The sequence below is a fragment of the Protobothrops mucrosquamatus genome, unplaced genomic scaffold (assembly GCF_001527695.2).
Source record: "Protobothrops mucrosquamatus isolate PMUCROS unplaced genomic scaffold, P.Mucros_1.0 scaffold638, whole genome shotgun sequence".
In the NCBI taxonomy this organism is placed as follows: domain Eukaryota; kingdom Metazoa; phylum Chordata; class Lepidosauria; order Squamata; family Viperidae; genus Protobothrops; species Protobothrops mucrosquamatus.
In genome coordinates, this window is record NW_015386930.1 from 772,378 (window position 1) to 800,021 (window position 27,644).

Genomic DNA, 27,644 nt, shown 5'->3' on the forward strand with positions numbered 1-27,644 from the left:
ATTAAAAGCCCTTCGTTCCTGCACTTCTGTTCCCAGATACTTTACCACTCAATCAAATTTCTCTTGTTTCCTACATTTCTCTTACTCCAAAGTACATGAGTGCTGTTCAAGCTGGTGACGGGCAGGGGAGAAGAGGATGCCGGGTATGTGTATGCACATAGAGGCTGGGGAAAAAGGGTCTGTGGGCCAGAAAATGAGGAAAGAAGGGTGGAATTTTCCTATCCTGCTACTTCTAGGAGTTGTGGGGACTACCATACATCTTGTGGGTATCAGATGGGGAAGGCTGATGTATAACTGTTTTATTTATGCTGAAAAATCTTACAGAATTTGTAGTTGGAAGATAAGATGACTGATTAAGGTCTAGGCTGCAATGTAACAGATGACCAAAAGACTAGATTTACCAGTTCCCAAGACAACCAATTATCTTGGCCAATCAAACACTGACTTTTTTTAATGTCTTAGATTTTAAATTCTTTATGCAGAGAATTAATGTAATCTAAGTGAGTAAAAAAAACCCCACAGATTCTAGCAAGATTAGGGCTGTCTGTTTTATGACACCTCATCTACAATTAGGCAAACACCTACCCCAGGAACAGTTTATTCCTGGGGAGTGCAGGGCAGTGGTCAATTCCACAGTCCATAAAGAAACACAAAGACCTAAAACAGTCCAGTGAATTCCATGAGGGTCAGGGATTATTGTCTCTAAATGACAACCCTGAAATAATTCTCAGGTAACCATTGAAACTTTGTAATGTAAACAAACCTTCAGAGATTAAGAAGAGACCTGAATGGATCCAGACTGCAAACTGAGTGTATTGCACCATTATTTGTTATCATATTGTGTAAAAAGAATAAGATTCCATATGGGTTGTAGCCTTCCTCAATGCAAAGGAAGACTAAAGTAAAAAAGAAATGAGAAAAAGGACTTGTCACCCACCACCTTTGCTTATACAGTAACATTTTGGAATGATCCAGTAAGTTAAAGACTATCACCAGAACATTAATATGTATGGAATTTATCCCTTGATTAAATGCTAGTTGTTAGGCTATATATTTATACAGTCCATTTTAATTCCATTATATCTCTGCTGATTCCACAAAACATTTTAACTCATACCCTTCTGAGATTTGAACCTGGGCTGTCTGCATGTTAAGCAGAGGTGTTAGCCACTAGGCCACAGGCTCTTTCTCACTTTGTTAGCTACAAGAGACAGGGGAAGAGGATGAATGCTTTTTTCTTTTAGAGCACCCTGTCGGCCCAAATATGGATGGCTCTAGGTTGAGCTGATATAGGCAAAAGACTTCTCTTTCCCATATTTGGGCCGACAGGGTGCTCTAAAAGAAAAAAACATATATATATATATTGATTTTAAGGGAACCTAATGTTGGTGAATTAATATAGCAGAATGAGACATAATGCTTATACAATTATCAGAATTCAGTGGGACAACTTATACAAAACATTATCATTATGTCAATTACTAGAGTTTATTACATGTCCACCAAGAAGACATGTAATAAGAGGATAAGAAGACAGTAACCTAATTTCTTCAGAATAAACATTTTTCATAACTTATTGATACATGTTTAAAGTATTTTGTCTGACAATTGTGGATAAGAGACGATGGGAATAAAAAAATACAATCCTGTGCACATTCTTTTAAAATTTATTAAGCACTGTGCTTAATTATGAGATTTGGTTCTGTTTTTATTTGCATTGATACAACATTCAAGCCAATCAGTTAAGCAGATATGACTATTTTAATATTGGGAGAAATGTTTTGTCCTAATAGCATTTTCTTCAGTTAAAAAAGAAAACTGAATGATCCACAAACATGGAATTTTATGGTACGGCACTTTTTCCACAAATAAACCTTTCAGCTCAGCTGAGTTCATAATGGCCAAGGGGTACTGAAGGTCATTCAAAATGAAGTAGGAATAAAGGATTCCTTTTTTATTTTATGGGAATTACCCAGTTACATCTGCCAGCAGGAAGATGGGTATGTGTTCAGGCAAATAACTTTGGTGTTATTAAGTTATTTTGTATGTATGTCCATGGAAATCAGAACTCCACCCTTTGGATCCTAAAAATATCATGTGATAATAACGTTGCATTGGCAGCAACTACTCAAAATATTATTTGCATAACTGCTTAAAAAAGATTACTGCTTTAAGTGGTAGTCTAGGTCTAGACAACTTTGAGGAGACAATGCAATCCAAATATAAGAAACTGTAATATATCTCATTACTATTTATTTGATTTTTAATTTGTCTTTATTATTATTTACTACATCTTTGTTATGCAACCACTATTCTGTTTCTCCTAGTATTAATTTTCTATTACAAGATAGTTCGAATGATTTACTGATCCTATTCCTTTAGAGGCTTACTAAGCTTTAGACCAATTATCTTCCAAAATTTTATAGAAGGATATGCATTTATTCAGCAAAACAGTGTGACTTGCTATGATTTAAATATTTGTTTTCTGTATGATGATATATGGGTTTTAATTATTCATTTAATTAAATAATGCATTCATAAGGTATACTATATTCCTAGCCTTTGCAATTGGAGAAAAGTTTAAATCATGTTGAAAATTGATCTGTCAATTATTTCATTTAGCTACACCAACATCTCTTCCAAGCTTGATTCTTGTGACTACCTGGACACATACGGTATGTTGTATTATTGGCAACAATACAAGTTTCCATTGCTTCATCCTTAATTCAGTTCAGAGAATGAACCATTTTCTATTTTCCAAGGAAATAAAACGTTGAAATATTCACAAAAACGAGTTAACTGCATAACCTTTTACCAATTATACCCTTACATTTGGAGGTTTTATATTCTTTTAAAGTTCCCATTCACTTATTTTTTTTCATTTTTCCCCATTTATACTTAACTTAAAGCCTCTAATAAGCTGCTACCGAATTTCAGTAAGTTAACCCTGGAAGAGAACGGAAAACATTTCAGTATTTAGCTTGAAAACTACAAAACCCAGGATACTGTTCGGGAAAAGTGCCTATTTTCAGAGTTCCCCTATAAAGAAAGGAACTGATAGAATAGGGAAGTTCTCTCAAATACGACTACATTCCCCATAGTTCAAGGCGACCAAAATATCCGTATGGGGTCCGCCCCTGGCCACCTCCCTCTCCCCGGCAGAGCGCCCGGATAAAGGTTCCGTTCCGTGCGCAGTGCGACTTCATGCGTCGCTGCTGACAGGGGAGCAGGAGGTTAAGGCTGGGGAAAAGGCGGCAGCGACAGCCTGGCATCGTCCGACTCCCCACCGTGGTGGGAAGGGGACTCCGGAGTTGAAGCCCCGGCGGAGGAAATGTCGGAAGGATGGGGAGGCCCCGCCGTCCGCGGCTCCGGCGGAGGATTAAACCGCGAGCTATGCCGCACGTTCGGCCACTACAACCGGCACCTAGCGCGATTGCAGCACAACTTGCGCGAAACGAAGAAATTCTTCCGCGACATCAAATACTCCCAAGGGCCCCCTGTTTTCCCCGTTGCTAATGCTGGGCCTGTCGGGGAGGAGCCGCCGGAACAACACCCCGCCCCTTCGGCCGTGGATAGCGCCCCTGCTGGTGGGGGTGCCTCCCTGCAGACCGGTAAGCGTGAGGGGCGTAACAGAGACGACGGTGTGGGAGAAAGACCTGCATTCAGGCTCCTGGGGAGGGGGGGGCAGTTCCCGGCACCCCATCAAACGGGACGTCTAGGAAAAAACAAATCGGGACAGCTGTGGTTCTTTCTGTCTCCATCACTGAAGCGGGAAAGGCCCGCGCTTTACAGAAATCCTGTGGGCAAAGTGAAGGGGTGGGCTCAACTGGAGAGAGAAAACCCCAGATTTGAGCAGCGGATAGAGCAGGGGTTAGGCAACCTTGGCTCTTTTATGACTCGTGGACTTCAACTCCCAGAATTCCTGAGCCAGCTATGCTGGCTCAGGAATTCTGGGAGTTGAAGTCCACGAGTCATAAAAGAGCCAAGGTTGCCTACCCCTGGGATAGAGAAAGGGCAGGTGGAAGACAGCTACAGAATTGATGGAAACTGAGAAGTGTTTTTGGAGGTGCTTTGAAGGCAGCAGTTGACAACCCTGTGTCACCTCAAGCCTGTCCACCTCCCAGCACAGGGGGCCTGCTGTGGATGCACAAATGACAGCTGTATTCTCCATTAGGGCATCTGACCTGAGAGAAGAGCTGCTGATGCTGGCCCGTGGCTAGTTTTTACTGTGTTTTAAAGAAGGATGGGCAGTGTGATTCCCAACAGACGATATTTGGAAAAAAACACCAAAACTCTCTATTTTAAAATTCTTAGTTTGGAGATTTTACCTGGTTCCTGATTCTTGTGCAAGTCCTTCCTTTATATCTTGGATTAATGATACTATTTGTAGCTCAGTGTTCAAAGGAGGGGGTCCTTGGTGTTCTCTGAGCTTGTTTTCTTGCAGACATTTTATTACCCAAACTAGGTAACATCATCAGTGCTGGATTGTAGATCTGTTTTCAGTAATTGTGTAAACTGTAAACCATCTTTCTTTACTCCAGCAAAACAAAAGTCTGGGAACTTAAACTTGGAGAATGTGCAGCAATGGCTAAATTAACAGCATTTATTCATGAATAGATGTTTGATCAAATTTAAGGAAAGAATGGCTTCCATATTTATTACATATTATGCAGCAAAGCAAATTTTAAGCATTTAAATTATGACTTATTAGGGAAAAAGAATTGACCAAATCAGAATAAATGAATATTTTAAATTTGCAAAAGAGATGAAAGTTGCCATCATCCTTTTGAAGCAAATATACTGAAGCATGATCTATAGGCAGCAAACTTGAATACTATACTGTTCTCTCAAGTAGCAATTAGATTAGAAGATAACTATAAACATCACAATAGAATAGTATGTAGGGTGAAGCTAATTGTTTTTCACTTCCTTTTTTTTCTTTGATTCCCCCAAATATGTGAATCTAGCTTCTGGATACTTTGTAAACAGATCGTCCATTTATTAACATTGGAAACAGTAGAATTTCTAGAGCTATTAATGAAGTAATAAATCAATATTTTTGAAGAAATGTATGAATAAATGGATATATCCAAAGCCTAGATGCACTGTATAGGACTTAATAGAATAATGTTTCGTTGTACAAATTGGAACAAGATTCTGAAGAAATGTGTAAGTTGAATATATAACCTGTATCTTTGAAAAATGTGATAAATTTATGCTAAGTAAGTGAGTAGTCAAAATATGTGTCTTCTGATAAGAGAAATACTTTCATATAAGTCTTTTGGGCTGTTTGCGTTTGTCTTGTAATTTACATTTCAAGAAACATTTAAGTATTGAATTTTTGGTTGAGAGCTATTAATATGAAAGTTATAACAATGCTGTAATATTGATCTGGCAGTTATTTTAGGGTTAGTAGAATGTTTTGCTCTATCAAAGACAGAAAGGAAAAGTCCTTATCTCATAACTTGTCTATTTAGAGACTTCTGTGGTTCATGCCTCATGGAGTAGACCAAAATATACTAAGAAAATCTCTATTTGAAGAAATTACTGCATATACAACTGAAGCAGTATAAATTCTCCCTGGTATGCAGATGTCTATTATGGGAAAATGAGACAGTTAATAATTTATTAACTGTTTAATATATTAAACAATTTATTAATAATTTAAACAGTTAATTTAAACATTTCTGTCCTCCTTCCCTTGTCCCTTGGGAAATAGTGTTACTAGATGGAATAAACATATATAGAAACAGGCTGTATACCCAGCATACTGTAGTTGCCAGGTTATGTTTGATAACTGATATAATACCTGAAAGGGTAATGGGAGTAAAGTTGCTTTGTTACAGTTTGGAGCCAAAGATTTGGGCAGGTTTGTACATGTAATACTGCTTCCAAGATGCTTCTTGTGCATTTGCAGCATTGGGATAAACTCTGGTTCTTACTAAGACCATGCACAATTTGTGCCATATGATCGTAGGAAAAGATGCAGTTGGTATAAAGGTTTGCAAACCTACATTCCTGCCCCTCCTTTCTGAAAAACCATTTTACTTTCAGATCTGAAGTATGGTACAGCTCTAGTTCATACAATACCTTTTTGTTATGATTGCAAGTGGATGGAACCAGAGAATAAGCAACTATGAACCTGATAATTATACATTAGGGATGGAGATGAAATTTGCAACTAAGCATGTTGAATTAAAATCTTGTATGACTATTGTTACAATTAATTTCAGTGGGCCGAACAGTTTATTTAACAACCAGAAATCATCCAGGACTCCAAAGCATTTCTTTAGTAATAGTTTGAGCAATTTTTTTTTGTTTACCTGGATGATGTCTAATTAGAGATTTTCTACATACACCTTAACAGCCTTCTCCATGAGTCAATGGATATGTGATAGGAAGTTAAAATATTCATGAAGGGTATTAATTTCAGTCAACCATCTGCCTAGAGAGTTATTTGATGACAGTGTTCTGTCTCCCTTTATAAATCTATTCAAAGCAAAGATAGTTGCCCAGTACTATACAGGCAAATTTAATCACTAGATTGCTTCTTGCTGCTTTGCTGTTTTTATACATTTAGACAATTTCAACCAATACCTGTACCCTTTGTCTCCTGAATTATATGATACTGGCAAAGCAAGTTGCTTCAACAGTAAGAATTGTGATTAGAATTGGATAGTCAAATATTTATTCAGTATGCAGGTAGTCCTTGCTACTGACTACTTGTTCAGCGATAATTTGAAGTTGCAATGGTGCTAAATAATATGTAATAAGCACTTACAGCTGGTCCTGTAATATGTATATATGTATGTGTGTGTATATATACACATACACACACAACAGTTTAAAAGCATGCAAATGCAAGTAGATAAATAGATACCATTTTGGTAGGAAAGTAACAGTGTTCCATGTGCCTTGGTTTATAGTCATGCTGGCCAAATGTGCTCAGACAATGCTGGCTCCTTAAGCAAAGAAACGAAGATGAGTTCTGTCCCCTAGAATCGTTTATGACTTTATTATCTTTGTCTGTCTCCCTGTCTGTCTGTCGAATCTCTCACCTTTATTATTTTTACAAATAACTCCAGGTGGTGAACATATCCAGCACACCTTCCTCCTCCTATTTTTCCCACAACAACCCTGTGAGGTGAGTTGGGCTGAGAGAGAGTGACAGGCCCAAGGTCGCCAACTGACTTTCATGGCTAAGGCAGCACTTGAACTCATGGTCTCTAGTTTTCAGCCTTATGCCTTAACCATAGACAAAGCTGCCTCCTATGGTATTTACAGCTGGCCCTCTAAGTTATAGCCGTCACAGTGCCTCTGCAGTCACAAGTCACGATTAGGGTATTTGGCACTTATAATGGTTGTGATGTCCTGCAGTTACATGATCACTATTTGTGGTCTTCCCCACTGGCTTCTCACAAGGAAAATCAATGGGGAAGCCAACAGGGAAAGTTGCAAGGTCTCTGGTAAGTCAGCCCCCCCCCCCGGCATTCCTGCACTTGTGCCCCACTGGGACATCCTGCCTACAGCCTCCTGGTGCTCATATCCTATGGCACCATCCATGTCTTGGCTTTCTTGCATTCACACATGGCCTTCATTAGGCTTCCTAAGCCTTTCTCAGCCTGCCCTAACACACACAGTCTGCGCCAGCCCCCCCCCCCAAGTTTCCCCCAACTCTCCATGCTACACCTCCATGTTCTTTACCTGAGACTTCCACTTCCACTTTACCTAAGACTTCCTGCTTAACAACTCACATATCTTGGAGTTATAAGGGCGCTAGGACTGCTGGGATTATTATTTAGCAACAACAATTCCAGTCTAATTGCTGTCATAATTGAAATAACCTGAATTTGTATTAGGAAAAGATCACCCATGTTAATCTTAAAAACAATCTGATTACAATGGATTTTAATAAATAAAAGCAAATCATTGCATAGTTCTTTTTAAATAAACTTTTAGCATGATTTTTTTTTAAAAAAAATGGTGTGACTTTTAAAACAAAAGTCTATTATGTTTTTTTTAAAAGAACCTTCTAACTTGTTCTTCACTGACTAATTCACTTCCAATTGCATAATCATGATTTTCAAACTTCTTCAGGGCCTATGGACAAAAACACTTGGTATCATGTCACACATTTGCTAAAAATAAGAAAATCTTTTCTCTGCAATTACATTTTTGGATTCAGAAAACATTTGAAATGCTACTTTATTACCAAAAGAATAAAAATTGGCAATACTTGTTCACTTGGCCAACAGTTTTAGATTGGTGAAAAAAAATTAAGTCAACATAGTGTACTACCTGTGGTTTTAGAGATGAACTGCCTAGAGCACGGGTGTCAAACTCGCCACATCACGTGACATGTTGCGACGTATCATGACTCTTTGCATTGCTGGCAACGGGGTGGGCTTGGCTTCGGTATGATGAAACTGGCCCGTGGGACGGCAGTTCAACACCCCTGGCCTAGAGGAAAAAAACTCACAAACTTGTTTAGCATACAATGGGCTTAAAGTTGTATTTCAACATACCTTCCATCTTCAATTTGAATGTTGGTTTTCAGGTTTTGCAGAAAAGAGCTTTCTCCTTTTATTGTGGGTGTTACAGCAGTCCCATTTTAATTTCAGCAGAACGCTTTCGGCTTTTATATGCTTTCTACTGCATTAATCTGCATACAAAATACTACTATTGCATTTTAGCATCTATAGTTGATAAACAGCGTATAGAAAGAGTTCTGTTTTCTGTATAATTACATTTTTATAACTGAAAGTATTATGCTTCAATTACAAATGTGAACATTAATGTGCCTGATTTTCTCATTGTTACTTGACCTAAGCATTGTGCATCAATAGAAAATTGCTACCACAACTTTGAATAATAGCCATTATTATTCATATGACCTGCAAGATTTTAGACCAACATTAACACTGCAATCATATACTGTACAGATATGCTAACTTCTATTGATTTATGTGCACCTTGCATCAACCAAAGTTGCATACCAGTCCCACATAATCAATGTGACAAAAGTATGGTTTACATCAAATTAATATAATTTAATCCATAGAATTGCACTTAATATTTCTGTGTTGAAGACATATAGCAAACTTTTTAAGCTGTGTCTAGTTTTGTCTAACGCTTTTAATGTTAAAGACTCCCTTCAGTTGAACTTGACTCCTGTTAACTACAGGGAGATGTAGTTCTTTTGGCAGCCATCAAGAAGTAGCTTACTATGGCCTTCCTCCTGGATGTTTTTTTCAATTTCCCAGTCTAATCAGTAGCCTTAGGATTTCCTAATTAATTCCTGTCCAACTGGTAAAAAGGTCTGCCGTTGCTTAGGTTTTTGGGTTACGGATAATTTTATTTGGGAAACAGTGGGAAATCTTATGACAGAGGAAATAAGCTGCACAATCATGGTTTGAATATAGGAGTGTTCAAAGAGCACCCCTCCCTGAAAAACTGGCAACATGGCCAAGCAACATAACTATTTTATTTTATCTTGTTTCCATTTTATATGCTGTGTAAAAACTACATATCATTGATAGGATTTGTATTTCTGAATTTATTAGTAGCCTTTGTATTTTGATAATGCGGTAGGAGATAAACATTTTGGGGAAAATAAGTTATTCAACACATAACTCCTCACTTTTTCAGATTAACTGTCTTCAGATAGAATGGCTTGAAGGCTATAATATAATAGGATATGGAGGCAGGCAATCTGTGCACAATGGAGTGGATGGACCAGTAGCCTTGGAAATAACAGCTGATAGCTGGAGGGAATAGAAGGGGAGGGAAATATCATTATGGATGGGAGCCTTGCTGTTGCTGCCTCTCTTTCATCAGCTGAAACTATTAAGATAAATTCAAGTTTTAGTATTGCATTAAACTTGAAGGGGCCTGTGGAAAAGATGCTTATTCAATTTCCTGCCATTATGTAAATTAAAAGCACAAGATTCTGGATTGCTGCTTTTTATCCTCCTTACTGCCTAAAACGTGTATTTGCTGGCATGGGAAGAACAGACTTGATATGTGGGAGCAGTAGCTCCTAAGCCATATCCAGTTCTCTGTGGAGATAATAGCTTGCTGTCTCTGATTTCTCTATCATCATCTCTCTCTTCCTCTCCCCTCCCCCCCCCGCAAACACTGTCTATATACAAAATTCTCTTAGGGCTATAATACATTTGACAAAGTGAACAGTGATCCATGAATGCTTACACTGTAATCAAGAAAAACCTTGAAATGTCACAAGAACATTTTGTTCTTACTTTAGAATTGATATGTCTAAGATAGGCTTCTTTATATGGGAATCCTCCAGATCAGGGGTCCCCAACCTTTCTTTGTTGGCCCGGTGCGGGGGGGGGTGTAGAGATGCCTTTATGCGCCCATGTGCACGCGAAGGGGGTTACAAGCACGCACATGAATGGGGCCACAATTGCACATGTGACGCAAATGTGGCCACGAGCACCCGCGCAATGCTTGGGCAACATTAGTGCCTGGGCGCCACCACAATGCTAGCGCAAGTGAGGGTGTGTGCTCATGATGCTAGCTAGCGCTTGTACGATGCTCACTGTGGGGGGGTGCACGACACACACATGCACTGGTCAGCCACTCAGGCAGCCCAGTGGCCAACAGCCCATGGCCTGGGCCGTGGCCCACAGGTTGGGTACATCTGCTCCAGATGTATTGGGAATATAAGCTGCAGGGGCTCTGCTTGCTGATTAATTCTGGGAATTGGCAGTCCCAACACTTATAGGAGGCCTTGAATGAGAAGGTTAATCTTGGGGAAATCTGTGCTGAGAACCTTGCAGCATAAAATTCCTCATAATATTTATATGCTTTTTTTTTTTTTTAGGACAGCTAAGTTCAATCGCCTTTCCCCGACATGAGGAGGAATACCTCCAACTGACAGTAAGCTGTCACCCATGCTTATTAATCTTCGGTCAAAACTGTAATGCCAAATGCCAATTACTCAACATGCTCTTGGGAAGGAGACTGCTACCTACCACCAAAATTAGCAGCGAGGAGAATTGTAAGAGACGTCGAATTCGTTTCACACATGGAAGACAAACACGGATCAGTTTAGCTCTACCAGGACAGTATGAATTGGTTCATAATTTGGCAGCTCATCAAAGTAGTTGGGAAACAATACCTGAGGAGGACTTAGAAATCCATGATGACAGTGAGGATCTGGCACATCAGATTGCAGAGTTGGAGGTTACACTGAATCATACTTTATTACAGGTACCAATGAAAACAAATACCTTTGTACATACTATTTCATGTTTAAACATAGGAAAGTAGTTTTGCCAGAAGTCTTTTAATTAATGTTACATTTTTTATTTTGAATATAGATGAAGAAATTCTAAACAACAACTTTAAAAATATAAGAGTTTGAGTTCATCCTTAAGTTTAATTTCAATGTGTGTCTCTGAATTTAAAACTACTGTTTCTAGAGTATGAAATATGGAGGATGCAATTTGAAGTAAAGAAACGTTGGTTGGAAATAAAATGTTTAAATTTTATTGATTGGCATACTTGGTCAACCCTTGGTTTATCCGCGATTAAGAATTTACATTTATAAAATTTAAATGTTCTTTTCCATATCCTTTATTGTACTTAAATATTGTATTCCTCAGTTGGGTATTAGTGCATTATAGATATATACTCAAGTTTCTTTTGATTTGGGCTGTCTATTACATGAGAATTGTATTGTATTACCACTAGCCGTAGAAAATTTACCTACAAGTCTATTTTTTAAGTATATCTTCATATTGGAATATTGCTAATATGGAATGAAATATAATGTGAGCACAGAAAACTATTGCTTTTAATGTCATGCATTTCAACTAAATATGCTAATCTAGTTTTATTTATGTAAGTCAACTTATGGAAGACAACTGAAAGGTGTTCTGTGAACTTCTTGAATCGATGAAAAAGATACTTTTGTTAGAATCAGGATATAGTTAGGACAAATTCAGTATTTGCATCATATGAAATAGTAAATTGAGAGTTTTTAAATTCAACCCCCCTTCCCCAAAGGACCATTGTTAGATTTCCCATTTATGGAATTTTAAATAAAAAAAATTAATTGAAATATCAATTAAAATAAGTAGGTGAAAATAGCTAATGCCAAGATTGTCATTTTTGCACAGAATTCTATCAGAGAAATGTTAAGGAACAAAAGATGTAGAATTGTAAAATATGGATTTATTTAGCCAGATTGTAAAATGTTTGGCTTGAATAAAATTGTTTTGGTTTCCAACTGCTAGAGATACTGCTAATCTAATTCAAAGAATTGAAGGCAGTTGTTACTATGTGGTTTTTATGCCCTATGTAGCTCTGACTAAATCATTATTTTTCATTCAAACATTGCTAGACTTTTCTTGCTAGACTTTTCTTTTTTTAAAGTAGATTCTTAAAGATATTAATTCTTTGTATGCACATTGAGATTAGATATAAGAAGGTTCTGAATTATACTATTCTTAACCCCTGTTAAGAATTGAGCATTTATATAATTATATAGTCAGTTGAGGGGGGTGGAAAAAAAGCTGTGGAGAAGTAGATTGGGACTGCTCAACTGACTGATAGTGTGTTCCAGCCTTTTCTTCCAACTGCATTAGACTTTAATTCCCATATATAAAGTGTGAATAGTATTGGTCAATCCTGGCACATTTTGGAAAAAAAGGTGCAGTGTGGGAGAACACCAGTGGATTCTCAGGATAGAATGGATAAAATATAAGTTTCTCTCTTCCTGTTATCTACAAATATTGCTGATTCTTATTTGTAGGTAATTGCATTCAAGTTGCTTTTTATCATATTACAGATATATTTTTAAAAAGACTGCATACCAAAAAGGAAAACTGGCTATTAAAAAAAGATGTGAATAGGGTTTCAGCTAATGATTAAAATGTATTGTGTTAACAATGTTCCCTCTTGTAAAAGAAAAATACTATTTTAAGATGGTACTTGCTATCCAGTTCCTTTAGTTATAGTTCTAACATATATTTAATTTAATATCGAAAATTCTTTTACACTTTTCCATTTTATTCAGCTGGAGCAATGAGTGGATGTCCTGAAGTTGTTAACTCATCAATTACAATTTTTTTTTTGCAAAGTTAATTTGGTTGAGAATGTCTAAGTTTAATTTCCAAACATTAAATCCGGTTGCAGAAATAGGTTCCACTGTGGAATATTAGCCTTATACTTAGGAACTCTGTTATCCTGTGTAAGAAGAAGCAAAAGCTAAAAGAAAACCACTGATAAGAGCTAGCAAGAATACTCACTTTAGCTTCTGTTCATCAAATAAGATTGTCATATTGAGATGTCTAACTCTTTCCACTTCATTGGCTTTGTTTATTGCAATGAATGTGAGTCATCTCTCATGGCAAATGTTGATTTGCTCATGAATCTTTATCTTAACTTTCACTTTTGCCTAGCAACATCAGTTTTTGTATTCTATGTTCTGAAGTCCCATGACAGTCAGGCAAACGGCAATTAACAGTTTAGTTTGAGAGTTGCAGGAAAAGAATTTTGGAAAACCTAGTGATGTATTGAAGTGGCTGAAATTTGCTACATTTAATTGTTTAGTAATAGTTTTATAGGGTTATCATCTTTGTGCTCAGTTTTGGCTTGTTCGGGGTGGAGACAGTTGAGATGTTTGCTCTAAGTTGCATTGAAATCTGCATCTCAGACAGCATGAGTATTTGTTTGATGTTTGTTCAGAGACAAAACACCTTCTTTCTGAAATTTACTTTGATCTTTTTTATATTACCAGTTCTAAGCTTATATAATGTTTTAAGAGTAATATGAATCTGGATCAACCAAAGTGATATATTTAATACCTGAATTTTTCTTAAACCTGGCTCTTCACTTCATTCTTCATAACACACTTGCATGGGGGTGGGGCTGCAGTTGTTATTTAATGTAATATTTGGCATGGTTCTGATTCTGCTGAAAATGTGATTAAAATGAGTTATAAATTGTTTCTGTGAAAAGTCAAGCAAAATGTATCAGTTCAGGGAGTGTTTGCCAGAATCTATTACAATTCTGCTATTCATATTTGTAAACTGACAGTATATCAAAGGAACATCAAACAAATGAGCTGAATTAAACAGGCGGATCAGAATAGATTTCAAAATATGCAGAGGCCATAAATATAGAGCAGACATGTCAAACACAAGACCCGGGGGCTGGATGTGGCCCACGAAGTGTTTTCATGTGGCCCGCGAAGCCATCCTGGAAACAGTGAGGGAACGGCCCCCGCTGCTTTGGCCCTGGCCCAGGCTGACCGGGAGCCAATGTACAATTTTGCGGTGGCCATCTATGCTGAAGCGCATTCAGTCTTAGCTCCACAAGGCCGTCTAGAAACAGCGAGGAACCAGTCCCTGCCGCTTTGGCCCCGCCCCCTGGGTGCATGCTGGGGAGGTGTCACCCTTTGTGAGGAATGAAGAAATGGACCATGCCTTGGCGCTTGCTCCGGTCCCATCCCCTTCTGCCAGAGACCCTCAGATCTGTCCCACTCCTGCCCAAGCCCCACAGGCACCCTTGACGCGAACGATGTAGAGCTGGCCATGCCCACCCAGTAGGCCACACCCACTCCACACCCACCCAGTAGGCCGCACCCAATGCTGATGTGGCCCTCAATGAAATTGAGTTTGACACCCCTGATATAGAGATATAGAGCTTCTGAAGTTTTACATAATTACTGTATAGATTTTTAAAAAGAAAAATTCTTACAGCCAATGTAGTTTAACACACACACATAAAGTTATTACAGGCCAACCAAGTCAATTCAGTAGCTGTAGTGCAATTACTGGGCATGAGGCAATTACAAGGCTTTATGAAGAGCACAGATATCTGGCACAAAGACTAGGCAGTTTACTTATGAAACACCTACAAAATAATTATAGCCTTAATTATGGTTCTGTTTTTCTGTTGTGAAAAACATAGGGGTAATGTATCATCCTGTTTTCTCAAACCATATAGATATACTATATTTAAGCTAGCCACTTTACTGAAAGCTAAATAAGTTTATCTGCTTTGCACTGAAGAATTGCACTGGATTATCTACAATTTTTGGAAGCCATCTCTTCTGTCGTATTGTAGAACATGTTCTGTATCTAAATGAGGAAAAATTGGTGTCATTAATATAAGATTTTTTTTATATTCTGAGAGTTAAAGGAAAAATTAAGGAATTATCTTCACTTATACAAAATTGAGACTTTAATTGTACTTAAAGATTATTATTATGTTTATCTTTCTCAGATTCCCCTTGAAAGCAGGAGAGATACATTTTTTGCTGTGGATGTGGAAGGGAGGGAGTGCAGGATGCAAAGCTCAAATCAGCCCTTAATGTTAAATTTTTAATGCTTTGATATCTTCAGGAAATGGATATTGTGATAGCTCCATGTCGGGGATTCCAGTCAGCCGAAGACACTTTGGGAGAATCTATCAACAGCGTTCTTCCAGTCATCACTTTTGCCATCAGTGAGGCTGAACTTTCAACACTGGACATGAATGAGCTGCAAGAGATTAAAGAGAAGTTCGCTTTACCCATCTTCTTTTTCAAAGTATTAGATTTGGGATCTGAACTAATATCTCCTCAAAATGCAGAAACTGAAAAGTCATCCCTTTTTCGGCAACTGCTAGATTTAGATTATCTTAGTAGCAACCATTGCAGTTGTGGAGCTCCTAGCACTGATGCCAAAGCCCAAAGCATGCTGGTAGAACAATCTGATAAGATTCGTCTGCTTAGCACTTTCTCCAAACAAGTGCTGCAACAGCGTTTGATAGACGCTGCCACCATTTTGAACATCGTACACTACCGTTGCTTAGACATCTTCATCAACCAAGCCTTTGACATGCAACGAGACCTGCAAATCACTCCAAAGCGTTTAGAGTATACACAGAAAAAAGAGAATGAGCTGTACGAATCTCTGATGAGTATAGCCAACCGCAAACAAGAAGAAATGAAAGATATGATAATTGAAACTCTCAATAACATGAAAGAAGAGCTCCTGGAAGATGCTGCTAATATGGAATTCAAAGGTAAAGCAAGTCATATCATAAAAAATAATGACCTGCAAAGAGAATTCTATTTTGCATTTTATATTGATTCTGGAAAACCTCCTCCTTAGAGATTCCCATGTTGGTCCAGGTAAAAATGTTCATTCATATGTTTTGCTTTTAAATTTTACAAATCAAGTGAATATGCCATCAGGATTGAAACACAATTGATGGAAATTTCATACACGTTGGATCAGCATGAGTAATTTATTAATGTAGTTTTCTCCAGCTGAATACTCTCCAGGTAGTATAGATATTTCTAAGAATTTTGGGAGCTGAAACCTACATGTCTGAAGTATGCTCACCTTGGGGAATGACTAGTGTGATGGCTGTCTATGACTGAAAGAGATACAGCTTTCTAACTAAGATAACAATGTTCTGTAAAAGTATTCTACATTGTACATATTGTACATTTTTGTACTGAATGTTATACAGACTTTATAAGGATCCTGCTTCTTGCATGTATGTGTACAAGTAATTGCCCTCCTAGTGCAGTCAATTAAATTAAATTAAAGGATAATTAGGACCAGACTTGACTTATATAAATCTTACAAACTTCGGCTCTCTTCAAGACAGTAGAGGAATGTCATACCCTTTTCAGAATATATTTCTGAACACCATTATAAAAAAGGAATTGATGTGTCTCAACCAAGAAATTGATTTTAAAAAATTTCTAAAGCCTTGAAGCTTTCTGCTGATACTGAACGGTTGTTCTAGTGAAATCATTTCAAGCCACAAGTCTCAAGGAATCTCAGAAAAACATTCTGGGATCTGTAGACTTCCCTCATTAAACATGGCAAAAATTCATAATTCTATCATTAGAAAATATAGGGTAAAAGTTGGATAGCATAATAGTGGTCGTAGAATATCAAAGTTATCTCAAGTTTGCCTAAAAGTATCTAGATGACACAGCAGATTCTTTTAGAGTGGGTAGCAGAAGGAATGCCCTCAGGATTTGATGACATGCCTTCTTTGAAGGAAGAATGAATTCTGCTTTGTATCAAAATTAAACCAGAGAATATCAGGCCAGCTGTCTGAAGTTGTGGGTTATGTAACAAAAACAGTAATAAACATTCAAGCAGGTTTATGAGAGAATGGATGAACAATAAATTCAGAGTTTTGAAATGGCCAAATCAAAGTTTAGTCTAAACCCCAAGGAAAAGTTGTGGTAGGATCTGAAATGACTAGTTTATTTAATATTTATTTATTTGATAAATTTATATAGCTGCTCATCTCACGTAGATAAAGTTAAAAATACAAAAATGATACTACAAAATAACCCAAACCATAACAAATGTTATCAAAAATCAATAAAAACTATTAAAGAGCATAATCTGCAGGGGAGTGAACTAACTTTGCACTTTACAGATTCCATACCGACATTACAGGATGTCCAGGCCAGATGGCAAAGCTATGTTTTCAGGCCCTTCTGGAAGGCCAGCAAGGTCAGGACCAATCTGTTCTTGGGGAAATGGTCCAAGGACTCTCTTCTTTGGTCCGTTACATGACATTCCTGTAATATTTCTTTCTTTACCAAACCTGATGGGATGAGTAGATACGATTTGGGAGATAGAGTCCCTCAAATAACCTGGCCCCATGCTAATTTTTCTAGTTCATACTAGAAAAGCTCAATTGAAGCAGTTTACAAAGGAGGAGTGAGTCAGATATACGAGAGACTGTTTTCACTTATAGGAAGCATTTATTGCAGTTATTGCAATAAAAGATAATTGAAACCGGGACATTATCTAAGGAGCACATCACATGTTTGATGATGTTATGAAATAATGACAATATTTCAGTGTGGTCAAATCCTTTTTTATATTGGTAAGATCGACAAGAAGCTCTAGTAACACTGAGTAGCAAAATATGCAAAAATTGAGAAGATCCAAAAGATAGTGGATAGTTTTTCCCCAGGAATTACATTCTGTTCATTTCTCAAACATGCTATTTGGGATGGGGCAGTGGTAACAACTACTTAAGAGCCAGATCTATGTTTATCTGTGATTCTTAAACTCCATTACAAGGTTCTTTTAGATAAATATAATTTTAACTATATGAAAATCAACATGCTATAGAGAGAAGTAATATTTTCATTCAGTGATTTAAATAATCTATGCAGAATTCAATTGCTTAGCAGTAAAACTGAAAATTAAATGTGGCTTGTCTTCTTTAATTTTGAAAAAAATCAAAGATAAATCTGTCTTTGCTTTCAGGAGCTATGAGAACAGCAGTAAAAAATTAACTGACTTTTAAAAATAGAAAATCTATAGTATAGCAGCACAGTTACACGTTAACTTCTGCAAACTTAATTACAGAAGTTAATTTGTAAAAATAATTTGTAGAAAGATTCTAACCTATTTAATGTTTAATTCAGAACAAAGCATTTTTGATAGATGCACTTAGGACTACAGTTTGAAGTGATTTATCACTTTTGAAGGGGCTCTGCAATGATTATATTTTTTATTTATTGAAAAAGCAAATTTCATGTAAAGATGGAATCAATAGTAGTTGATCTTAAAATTAACTTTATGCTCTTGTTTTACCTCCAATTTCCTTTTAACTACTATGAGTATATACATAAATACCACCAGCCAGCTTCATTCAAATACTGTTCAGTAGCACATATACAAAAATTTGAATTCATTTGTTTAAAAAAAACAAAATATATTTAGATGTGATAAACCTCAATAATACACTAGTCCGTCTTGTAAGTAACAAACAACTTTTAAAGAGTTAAGCCTAATTTTATGAACCATTTGGGGGAAGGGGGTATTCATTCTTCCTCAATGTCTGTTAAATCGTAAGGTATATCATTGTAATGATATACTGCATAACATTATCATACAAATGATGAATACTACCACAAATAAGTGTGTGCATGTCTGTTTTAAATTTATCACCATCTTAATTGTGAACATAATGAATATTGTTTTTGAGGGATATCTAGATGGAAATCTTATTTGTTATTTGTTGCATCCAAAGTTCATTAAATCAGGGTTGCTAAATTGAAGTTTCACTATTTAGTTTTGGAATAATCTAGTGAAAGAGTCCAATTAATCTGAACAGTTTATCAGTGCAGATTTGAAAATTTCTATTCCATAAGAAAGCTTGATAGGGCTTATTTTTAGGTGAGTTTGATTTTACAATAACTAAACTAGTCCTATTAAGAGAGTTAACTTTCCTCCTAACTTCAAGGGACAAAATGCTTAATTTGTGGGATATGTTACTAAACCCCAATTTAGGTAGCATGTTATATTTCAGTGGTGGCGAACCTATGGCATGCATGCCAGAGGCGGCACTCGGAGCCCTCTCTGTGGGCACGCGCGCCATGCCCCAGAGATGGCAACCGTCCTCTTCAATCAGCCGCCCGCTAACTTGCCGAGGTCCCATGTGGCCGGATGCATCCCAGCACCCATGCGCTTGCTGGCCTTTGTGTGTGGGGGCCGATAGTGTCAGGTAGCAGCCGCCCCGGCCCCTGCCTTGCCTTGCCCCGCGACATGGCACCCCCGCCCTGCCTCACCTCACTCCGCAGAACCAGCTTCCTGCCCACCGCCCCACTCGCCAGAGACCCCTGGATCTCCCCCAACCCTGCCCGGCCCTCAGAGGCGTCCCTCCCCAGGAGCAACATCAAGCTGGCCGTGCCCACCCTGGCCACGCCCACCCATCTGCCATGACCACTGTAGCCACACCTACCCAGCAGGCCACGCCCATCGGCACCCGGCAATACATAAGTGGGTTTTGGGTTGAAGTTTGGGCACTCGATCTCTAAAAGGTTCGCCATCACTGTTATATTTAATTGCACTCAAGCACAAAATGTAACATTACATTTGTTTTGAGAAGCTGCTTAAATTTCCTTTAATGTTGATTTTTTTTTCTTTATCTCTCTCCTAGATATAATTATTCCTGAGAATGGGGAGCCTATAAGTTCTAAAGACATTAAGTGCTGTATTAAGCAAATCCAGGAATTGATAATCTCAAGGTTAAACCAAGCAGTTGCTAATAAACTGATAAGTTCTGTGGACTACTTGCGAGAGAGTTTTGTAGGCACTCTGGAAAGATGTCTGAAGAGTCTGGAAAAATCTCAGCAGGATGTTTCAGTACATATTACAAGCAATTATTTAAAACAGGTAAAGCAATACAAATTACTTAGATCATTTTACAGAACATTTTCTAGGATATTAGCTGATTGAGAGGCAATGTGATGCAAAAACAATTTGATTTGGATTGGAGAATCTTGGGTTGAACTACAACCCCTTGGGTATGACTGTGGGTCAACCACTATCCCAACATCTGCCTCACAAGTTTGTTGGGAGATTAAAAGTGCATGTGTTGAAAAAAAGAGAACTTCTTTGAACACCTACAGGAAAAATGGAATATAAGTTTAATAAATAAAGAATGCACACACAAAGATACTGAAGTAACATATACAGAAAGATTAGAAGTTTTCTCCTAATAACCACCTATGTATTGGAAGACTTCATTCTATGTTTGTTGAGAACATGCTAATGGAGCATTATGCTGTTGAAAATGAATAAATGGCAGAAGGATAGTAAGGGAATGAGTTGTCCCTTCAAGCGAAAAAGAGACTACCGTGGATAAACCACTGCCTTTGTTGTTCTTTATGTGTAAGGGGATGCATGTTTGCCATAGAAAGTCTCCTCTGAACCTGGGGGTTTGTAACATAATAAGGACCCTTGATAGTAGTATCCTCACTTTGCATATAACCTCCATAGATAAGAGATTTCCAAGTAGATACTTGGCCTCAGCATCTGGAATAGAATGACAGTGATTGAGCAGGAATAAAGTCTTACATGCATTTACTTAGGAGTTTCAATCATTGAACTAAACAAAACTTAATATAGAGTAAGCATGCACAGATTTTCTTGTGCTTTAAGCCCAGCACAAAGGCCTGTATCGATCTGTTATCTCTTTGTAAGAAGAAGGGGGGGAAAACCCTCAATATTCTAAGAAAAATTCTAATTTTTCCTCAATTTTCATCCCATTATATGTGAAATAAGCTGAGCTATACAAATCATTCTATCAGCATAGCAGCAGTCTAGGCATACTTACCTGGGGATATGAGCCACTAGACTTAATGGAATCTAAGGCGGAGTAAGTATGTATAGATGTTGCTTACCAAATCCAGATTTCTTCAAATTTTCTCTATGTGAACATTTGTGTGTGAGAGAATTATGCATGTGTGGGTAGATTGTGACCAATTCATTTTACATATAGGGTATCATATTTTATAAGAAATTAGTTAATATTGATTAAAATCAATCCTATTGATTTTTTTAAATGTGGCCTCTTCCCATTGTATTTGTGTGCATGCTATGTTTGCAGCATAACACAGTTGGGTGAGCAGTTAATTTGCAGAATTGATTTCAATTGGAGTTGGCAATTCTAATTGACATATTAGAGAAGTTGGGCAATGCACAAGATTGTGGATGTATATTGTTTTGATCTACATGTCCTCTGGGAAATGGGTTTGCCTTAAATTCAGGCTCTTCTTCCTCTTGGGTAAATTGGGAATGGACTGAATTCATACATAGACCAAAATAGTTTGCTTTTTGGCACAAAGAGTCCATGTATTGGAATTTATTTGTGAAGCTCTTTCCAGGGTACTCAGTTGTTTAAATATAGTGGACAGTTATTTCAATTTGCAGGTATATAATTAATCTTTTTGCAGATATTGAATGCAGCCTACCACGTAGAAGTTACTTTTCACTCTGGTTCAACGGTATCACGGATGCTGTGGGAACAGATCAAGCAGGTATTAAATATTTTAACAGCATTGATTCATTGTAATGAAATTTATCTTAAGTACATTGTCTTCTATTAATTCATATCATCACCATCTGCATAATTGGAAAATAGCTACTTCCATTATGCATTAAGATTCAGAGGCATCTTATGTTGGAATAAAAGACAATTGATTTTAAAAACGCAGAGATAAAATATGGCAAGTGTGTTGGATATAACAACATATAACAACAACATTTATCTAATCTCATCCATTATCCTAATTTATTTGTGCTTGCCAGATCCAAAGTTAGTGTTGGCTAAGATGAAAGCAGCACTTTAATACTTGAGTTCCAGCAATAAGATACATGTATTTTTTCTTCTTTAGATAATACAACGGATCACTTGGGTGAGCCCTCCTGCTATCACCACGGAGTGGAAAAGGAAGGTAGCTCAGGATGCCATTGAGAGTCTTAGTGCATCCAGATTGGCAAAGAGCATCTGCAGCCAGTTCCGAACAAGGCTAAATAGTTCTCATGAAGCTTTTGCTGCTTCTTTGCGACAGGTCAGTTTGAACCGCAAAGAACACAAATCAGCACATTTAATCTCAGATTTTCAAATAATAAGGAGGACATCTATTGCTCATCTCTCTACTCTTTGGCAACATAAAGAGCACTTGGACACCATCTTATCTCTTGTAGTCCTTTTAACAATAGGAGATACAGCTATAAAAACACAACTGTGCTAATTCCATTGAACTGGAGGATTGTACTGTGTTACAGCTATTCTAGTCATTAAAATGGGTGAAATGGAGGTGATGATACTGTAGTGCTCATTTGCCAACTCTTAAAAAGTACTGGGGAATAAACATTTTGCATTTGATATTATGGATTGCATCTAGAGTTACATTAAAAGAGTAGATAAACCAGCTACAACTGTTAGACATGGGCAGAAACTGGAAATCAAACCGGAAACAGCAGAAGATGTTGCTTATTATCTCCTGCTCAAGGGATAATTATAGAGAATCCTCGAATTACAAACATTCTTTCAGTGACTGAAGTTATAGTGGCACTGAATGAAAGGATTTATGATTGGTACTATTTAATTTTTTAAATATTAATTTCAATGGAAGAAAGTAGAATATTGTGTGAGTAATCTATCTAAATATTATCCAAAGGATGGCACAGATGTACTTATGTTAGATCAATTTTGTATTAGCTAGAGGCTGGCCATTCAGGTAGGCTTGAAAAAACAGAAGATCTTTGGTTGAAGGTGCGGAAAGACCATGCCCCTCGCCTTGCCCGTCTGTCACTGGAAAGCAGGTCCTTGCAAGATGTTTTGTTATATGGTGAGCATTGCCACATTTCTTTTTTTTAATTTATTAATAGTTTGGCTTCATTTTCTCCTATAATATTTTCAATTTTACAAGTAGATGGTCCTTTATTTATATTATGTACACATAGTAACTGGAATGATTGGAAAAGTTAGAGGTCACCATAACTTAGAAGGCTTATGTTTTAATTCTAACTCTAGACAGTAAGACATTCATGCAATTAGTAATCATATATTTTAAATAAATCACATCCCAAATGGTGATCTGAGCCCATGGCCTGCATAGTTGCTGTAATCTATGTTTGCCAGTGGTAGCTATTTGTGTTGAGCAACTAAGTCCCTTAATAAAGGGACTCAAGTTACAACTGTAATGAAGCCTGCCCATCATGGTTGTAACTCGTGATGGTTGTAAAATGGGCCAGTCATATGACAGCTTTTTTTGGGCAGTCATTAAGCGAACCATTGGTTCACTATGGTCATGGGTTTGCCAAAAACTAGAAGTAAATGCAGTTGTAAAATGCAGTTGCATGATTGTAAGACAGTGCTAATAGCCATAAATGCAGCTTGGTTGATGAATGCCTGAAATGTGATCATGGGACCGCATGGGACCCTGAATAGGGTTTCGAATCCGGGTTGTAAGTACTCCCCAGGTAGGTCCATCAGTACTTTGAATGGTTGCTAAGCAACCATTCGTAAGTTGAGGACTATCTGTATATAGCATTCAGATGAGCTATAGTTGGAGTTAAAGACAAAGAGTTGAAACTTCAGTATAAATCGGTAGACATAGTATGAAACAACATTAACAGAACACAATTCTTTAAATTAATGTTTAATAGATTGGAAGAAAAATAAAGCGACTGTGTGATCAGGTGGGAGTTGCAGGTAGAAGAAGTTATATAGCTATAGCTTATTCTTATTACAATAATTCCCCCAAATCAAGTGATCAGAAAATAAGATTTTAAATGTTTTGCATTTTTAATTATCTTATAAGTTAAAATTGATTGATTTGAAATTAAAATTAGTAATTTACTTTTAAATACAAACTTCATTTAATTTGCATTAAGAGACATAAGTAGATCTAGCAACAAATAAAATGCTTATTCTTGAATCTAGAGTGTTTATTAGTGAAACTTCACTCTTAGGATTCTTTCTATGGGATTGGGGAAATTGCCCTTTTTTCCCCTGGAATCCATTATTTCATCTGAAAATAAGTTCTGGAAGGGTACTGGCAGAAATCAAAAACATCACTTAATCCTTCTTTTAGTAGGAGGCATTGTGCAACCAAAAACTCCCTTTAGTTTGTAAAAGAATAACTCTAGATCTAATACTGTCTAGTACTTTATTGTCCTAAGACCTGGAAATAATAGTGAAAGCAAAATAGAAAAAGAGCTGAAATATTGTACATATAGCTTGTTATACGTTTATTAAGTTTCAGAGCAGCTATTAAAAATGTAATAAATCTAAAAATACAGCCTGATTTGATGAAACAGGAGATAACAGAATACATTTATAATTCATACCAAATAATAATGCAGCTGTCAGGAAGCAGATATCCTTTACATTATATCAATGTAACAATTGATTAAATCTGATTCAGTATGGTATTATAAATTATATAAATTATACTGTGAAGAAGTTCATTGTATAATTGAACTTATACAACTAATTAATAGCATAGTCATTAGCTTTTATTAAAGTTAATAAAAATAGAAAAATACATACTATCAGAAAGGACCATAGAAAATACTTTACTTTGATAAAGTTGATATTTATTTCAGGTAAACCAAAACTAGGCCGTGAATTGGGCCGAGGGCAATATGGAGTGGTGTACCTATGTAATGCCTGGGGGGGACACTTCCCATGTGCACTCAAATCTGTTGTTCCACCAGATGAGAAGCATTGGAATGATCTTGCACTGGAATTTCACTATATGAGGTGGGTATAATTACATTTTGTGGTTAATGAGCAGGAAATAGCAAGAAACGCCTGCCAAACTACAGGTAGTTCTCAAGATGTGAAAGGTGACTTAATGGCTGTTCGAAGTTACAACAGTTCTGGAAGTGGCAGTGATACTAGAATGCCCCAGAGATTTCCAAAAAGCAGGCTACATTAGCGAACGTTATTTTGTCCCTCTGCTGCATGATTCAGGAGGTGGCCACCATGTTTCCAGTAGCCGAATTACATTTTGGTAGTTGTAAATATTGTCGCTGCTTCTAGAATCATGTCACATGGCTGTGCAATGAAGCAATCCTTTCCAGTCTCTGAAATGCCTCGGAGCTCTTGAAAAAGTCAGTGATGAGGAGAGTGTTTGTCCTGGTAGGGTAGGAATTGGACCTAAAGCCTATGGGGTCCCGGGGGAGTGAGAAAAGGCATGTGGAGACGAGGTGTCTCAGGAGGATGGGGAAGACTTTGGGAGGTGGACCTGCACTAGGTCTACAAAGGCCTCCCTCCTTCACCCTATGCTCCATTTAATGACCTAGTCTTTCATTTAATGGCCGCAATCAAGAAGAGCAGGGTGTGAGGGTCATTAGGAAGCCCATTTTGTTTAACGTCTGTCGTAACATGTGACTTTAACGGCAAGCCCCCTTATGGTCGCATCTCAAAGATATATCAAAATCAATATAACTTGGCAAAAAGAAGTGTCAAATCTTTTAGCAGATTTGCTGCAATTTGCATATTTTCATAGTTAGAATATTTATCTGTAATTTTTTCATCCTAACACTGATTAAAAACAATACTTTAAGTGCATATTTCTGAAAGTATAGGTTAAAGAAAAATAATCTTGAAATGTTCTAGGTTAGAAAAACTGCTTTGCTTCTTTTGATAGTAATTGTCTGTTCCTAAGAAATCGAATAGATAGAATGACTACTTGGATCTTACTTTTGACATACCCTCTAGGTCACTGCCAAAGCATGAGCGGTTGGTAGACCTTCATGGATCCGTGATAGATTATAGCTATGGAGGAGGTTCCAGCATTGCTGTTTTACTGATAATGGAACAGTTACACAGAGACCTCTATACTGGATTAAAGGTAAGGAGAAACTCTTTCAAAACAGGAAAAATGGTTTTAAAGAAAATGAAATGCCGACTAGTGGCCCTGTGTGGTAGCTCTAATCTCAGTGTAACCCTTTCCACTTTTCACTCAAAAGTATGGTATGGTTTAATTTAGTTTAGTTTAGATTAGATTAGATCACATTAGGTTAGCATCTCCATGGTTCCTGCTTATGTCCAGCCAATAAGGAAATGGGCATTTAGTAGGACTATTTAGGTTTCATGTGAGGACTGAAAAAGCAACATTTTTATTTGCTAGTTCCTATATTTCCCCACCCCATTTTGCTAAATAAAAGATATCACTATTATATTGAGAAATGAGACAGAGAGAAAAAAATGCTTTTCTTTCTTAACTCTGGAATCTTCTGCTAAGTGCAAGAAGGAGACCATAATTTTCCCCACACTATTGTCTCAGGGATTCCAAAAGAACAATTAACTCTAACTTATTCAGTTGCCACCCTCAATATTCAGTTGCTTCAGATGGTGCTGAGAGTGTTGAATTCTCATTGGGCTGCCCTGGAAACCTTTTCCTTCCTCATTTTATTGCAAATATAGACTTCCCTGAGAATGTGTGTGTGTGTTCCAGTTAGCATTCTCATATTCAGCCTAGCAGAATGAAATAGAATAGAACAAGCAGAACCATGCCATGACCTTTTCAACTAATCTTCTGAGAGGAACTATTCTCTTAAGAAACTTTTTCCTGAGAAAACCTTTTGTCATATACAAGAATCACTTCTTAATATTTGGAGCTACTAATCACATTAAGAGATTGCTAAAAGAGAGTTTTCTTTTCACTTAGGCTGGTTTGACACTGGAGACAAGGTTACAGATTGCACTGGATGTGGTTGAAGGGATTCGTTTTCTTCATAGCCAGGGGCTTGTTCATAGAGACATCAAACTTAAAAATGTACTGGTAAGGAATAACTCTGTGCCTGTAATTTTATACCCTATGCTCAAGTGAAATTAAGTATCAATAGGTAAAATAAGGGTTTTATTTAAATCATTCTCTAAAAAGAGGCCTCTGCTTTTACAAATAAATAAGTAGAAATGATTGTGATTGTAAAATGGAGGAAAGTCATCTTGTTCTGTTGAAGAAAAAAAACCTAAGTTTTCTATATATAGAAAGATAAAGAACAAGACAGACATAATTTCCTGTTGACACTCACGCTAAACAGGAAATCTCTGGTTTTCAAGTGATTAAAACAATTAGTACAATATTTATTAGTTTATAATACTGAAAATGATTAATGGTTAAAATCTGGTGGAAGAGATGAGTCTTCACAGATTTGATAAAAGCTGAGAGAGTCAGAGCTAAATAGTTTCTGAGGAAATGCATTCCATAACAAGAAGATACCCTCTACTCTTTCTAGATAAGAGAGCACCGTGATAGTGGACTTTTCCTACAGATCTTAATTCTTAGACGAGGTCATAACTGGATATATATATACACACACACCTAT

At 37.1% G+C, this 27,644-nt stretch overlaps 1 protein-coding gene across 1 annotated transcript in view; it reads left to right on the plus strand.

The window, feature by feature from the left end:
• The first annotated feature begins 3,331 nt into the window (after positions 1-3,331).
• The window catches only part of DSTYK (dual serine/threonine and tyrosine protein kinase), a 29,643-nt gene continuing 5,330 nt past the window's right edge, over positions 3,332-27,644 (plus strand). The window contains exons 1-10 of the mRNA XM_015817798.1: positions 3,332-3,611; positions 10,847-11,235; positions 15,378-16,041; positions 19,951-20,186; positions 21,749-21,832; positions 22,190-22,366; positions 23,020-23,149; positions 24,912-25,068; positions 26,032-26,164; positions 26,984-27,097. Coding sequence (XP_015673284.1) covers positions 3,332-3,611; positions 10,847-11,235; positions 15,378-16,041; positions 19,951-20,186; positions 21,749-21,832; positions 22,190-22,366; positions 23,020-23,149; positions 24,912-25,068; positions 26,032-26,164; positions 26,984-27,097 — 2,364 coding nt within the window. The remainder of the gene's footprint in view (positions 3,612-10,846; positions 11,236-15,377; positions 16,042-19,950; positions 20,187-21,748; positions 21,833-22,189; positions 22,367-23,019; positions 23,150-24,911; positions 25,069-26,031; positions 26,165-26,983; positions 27,098-27,644) is intronic.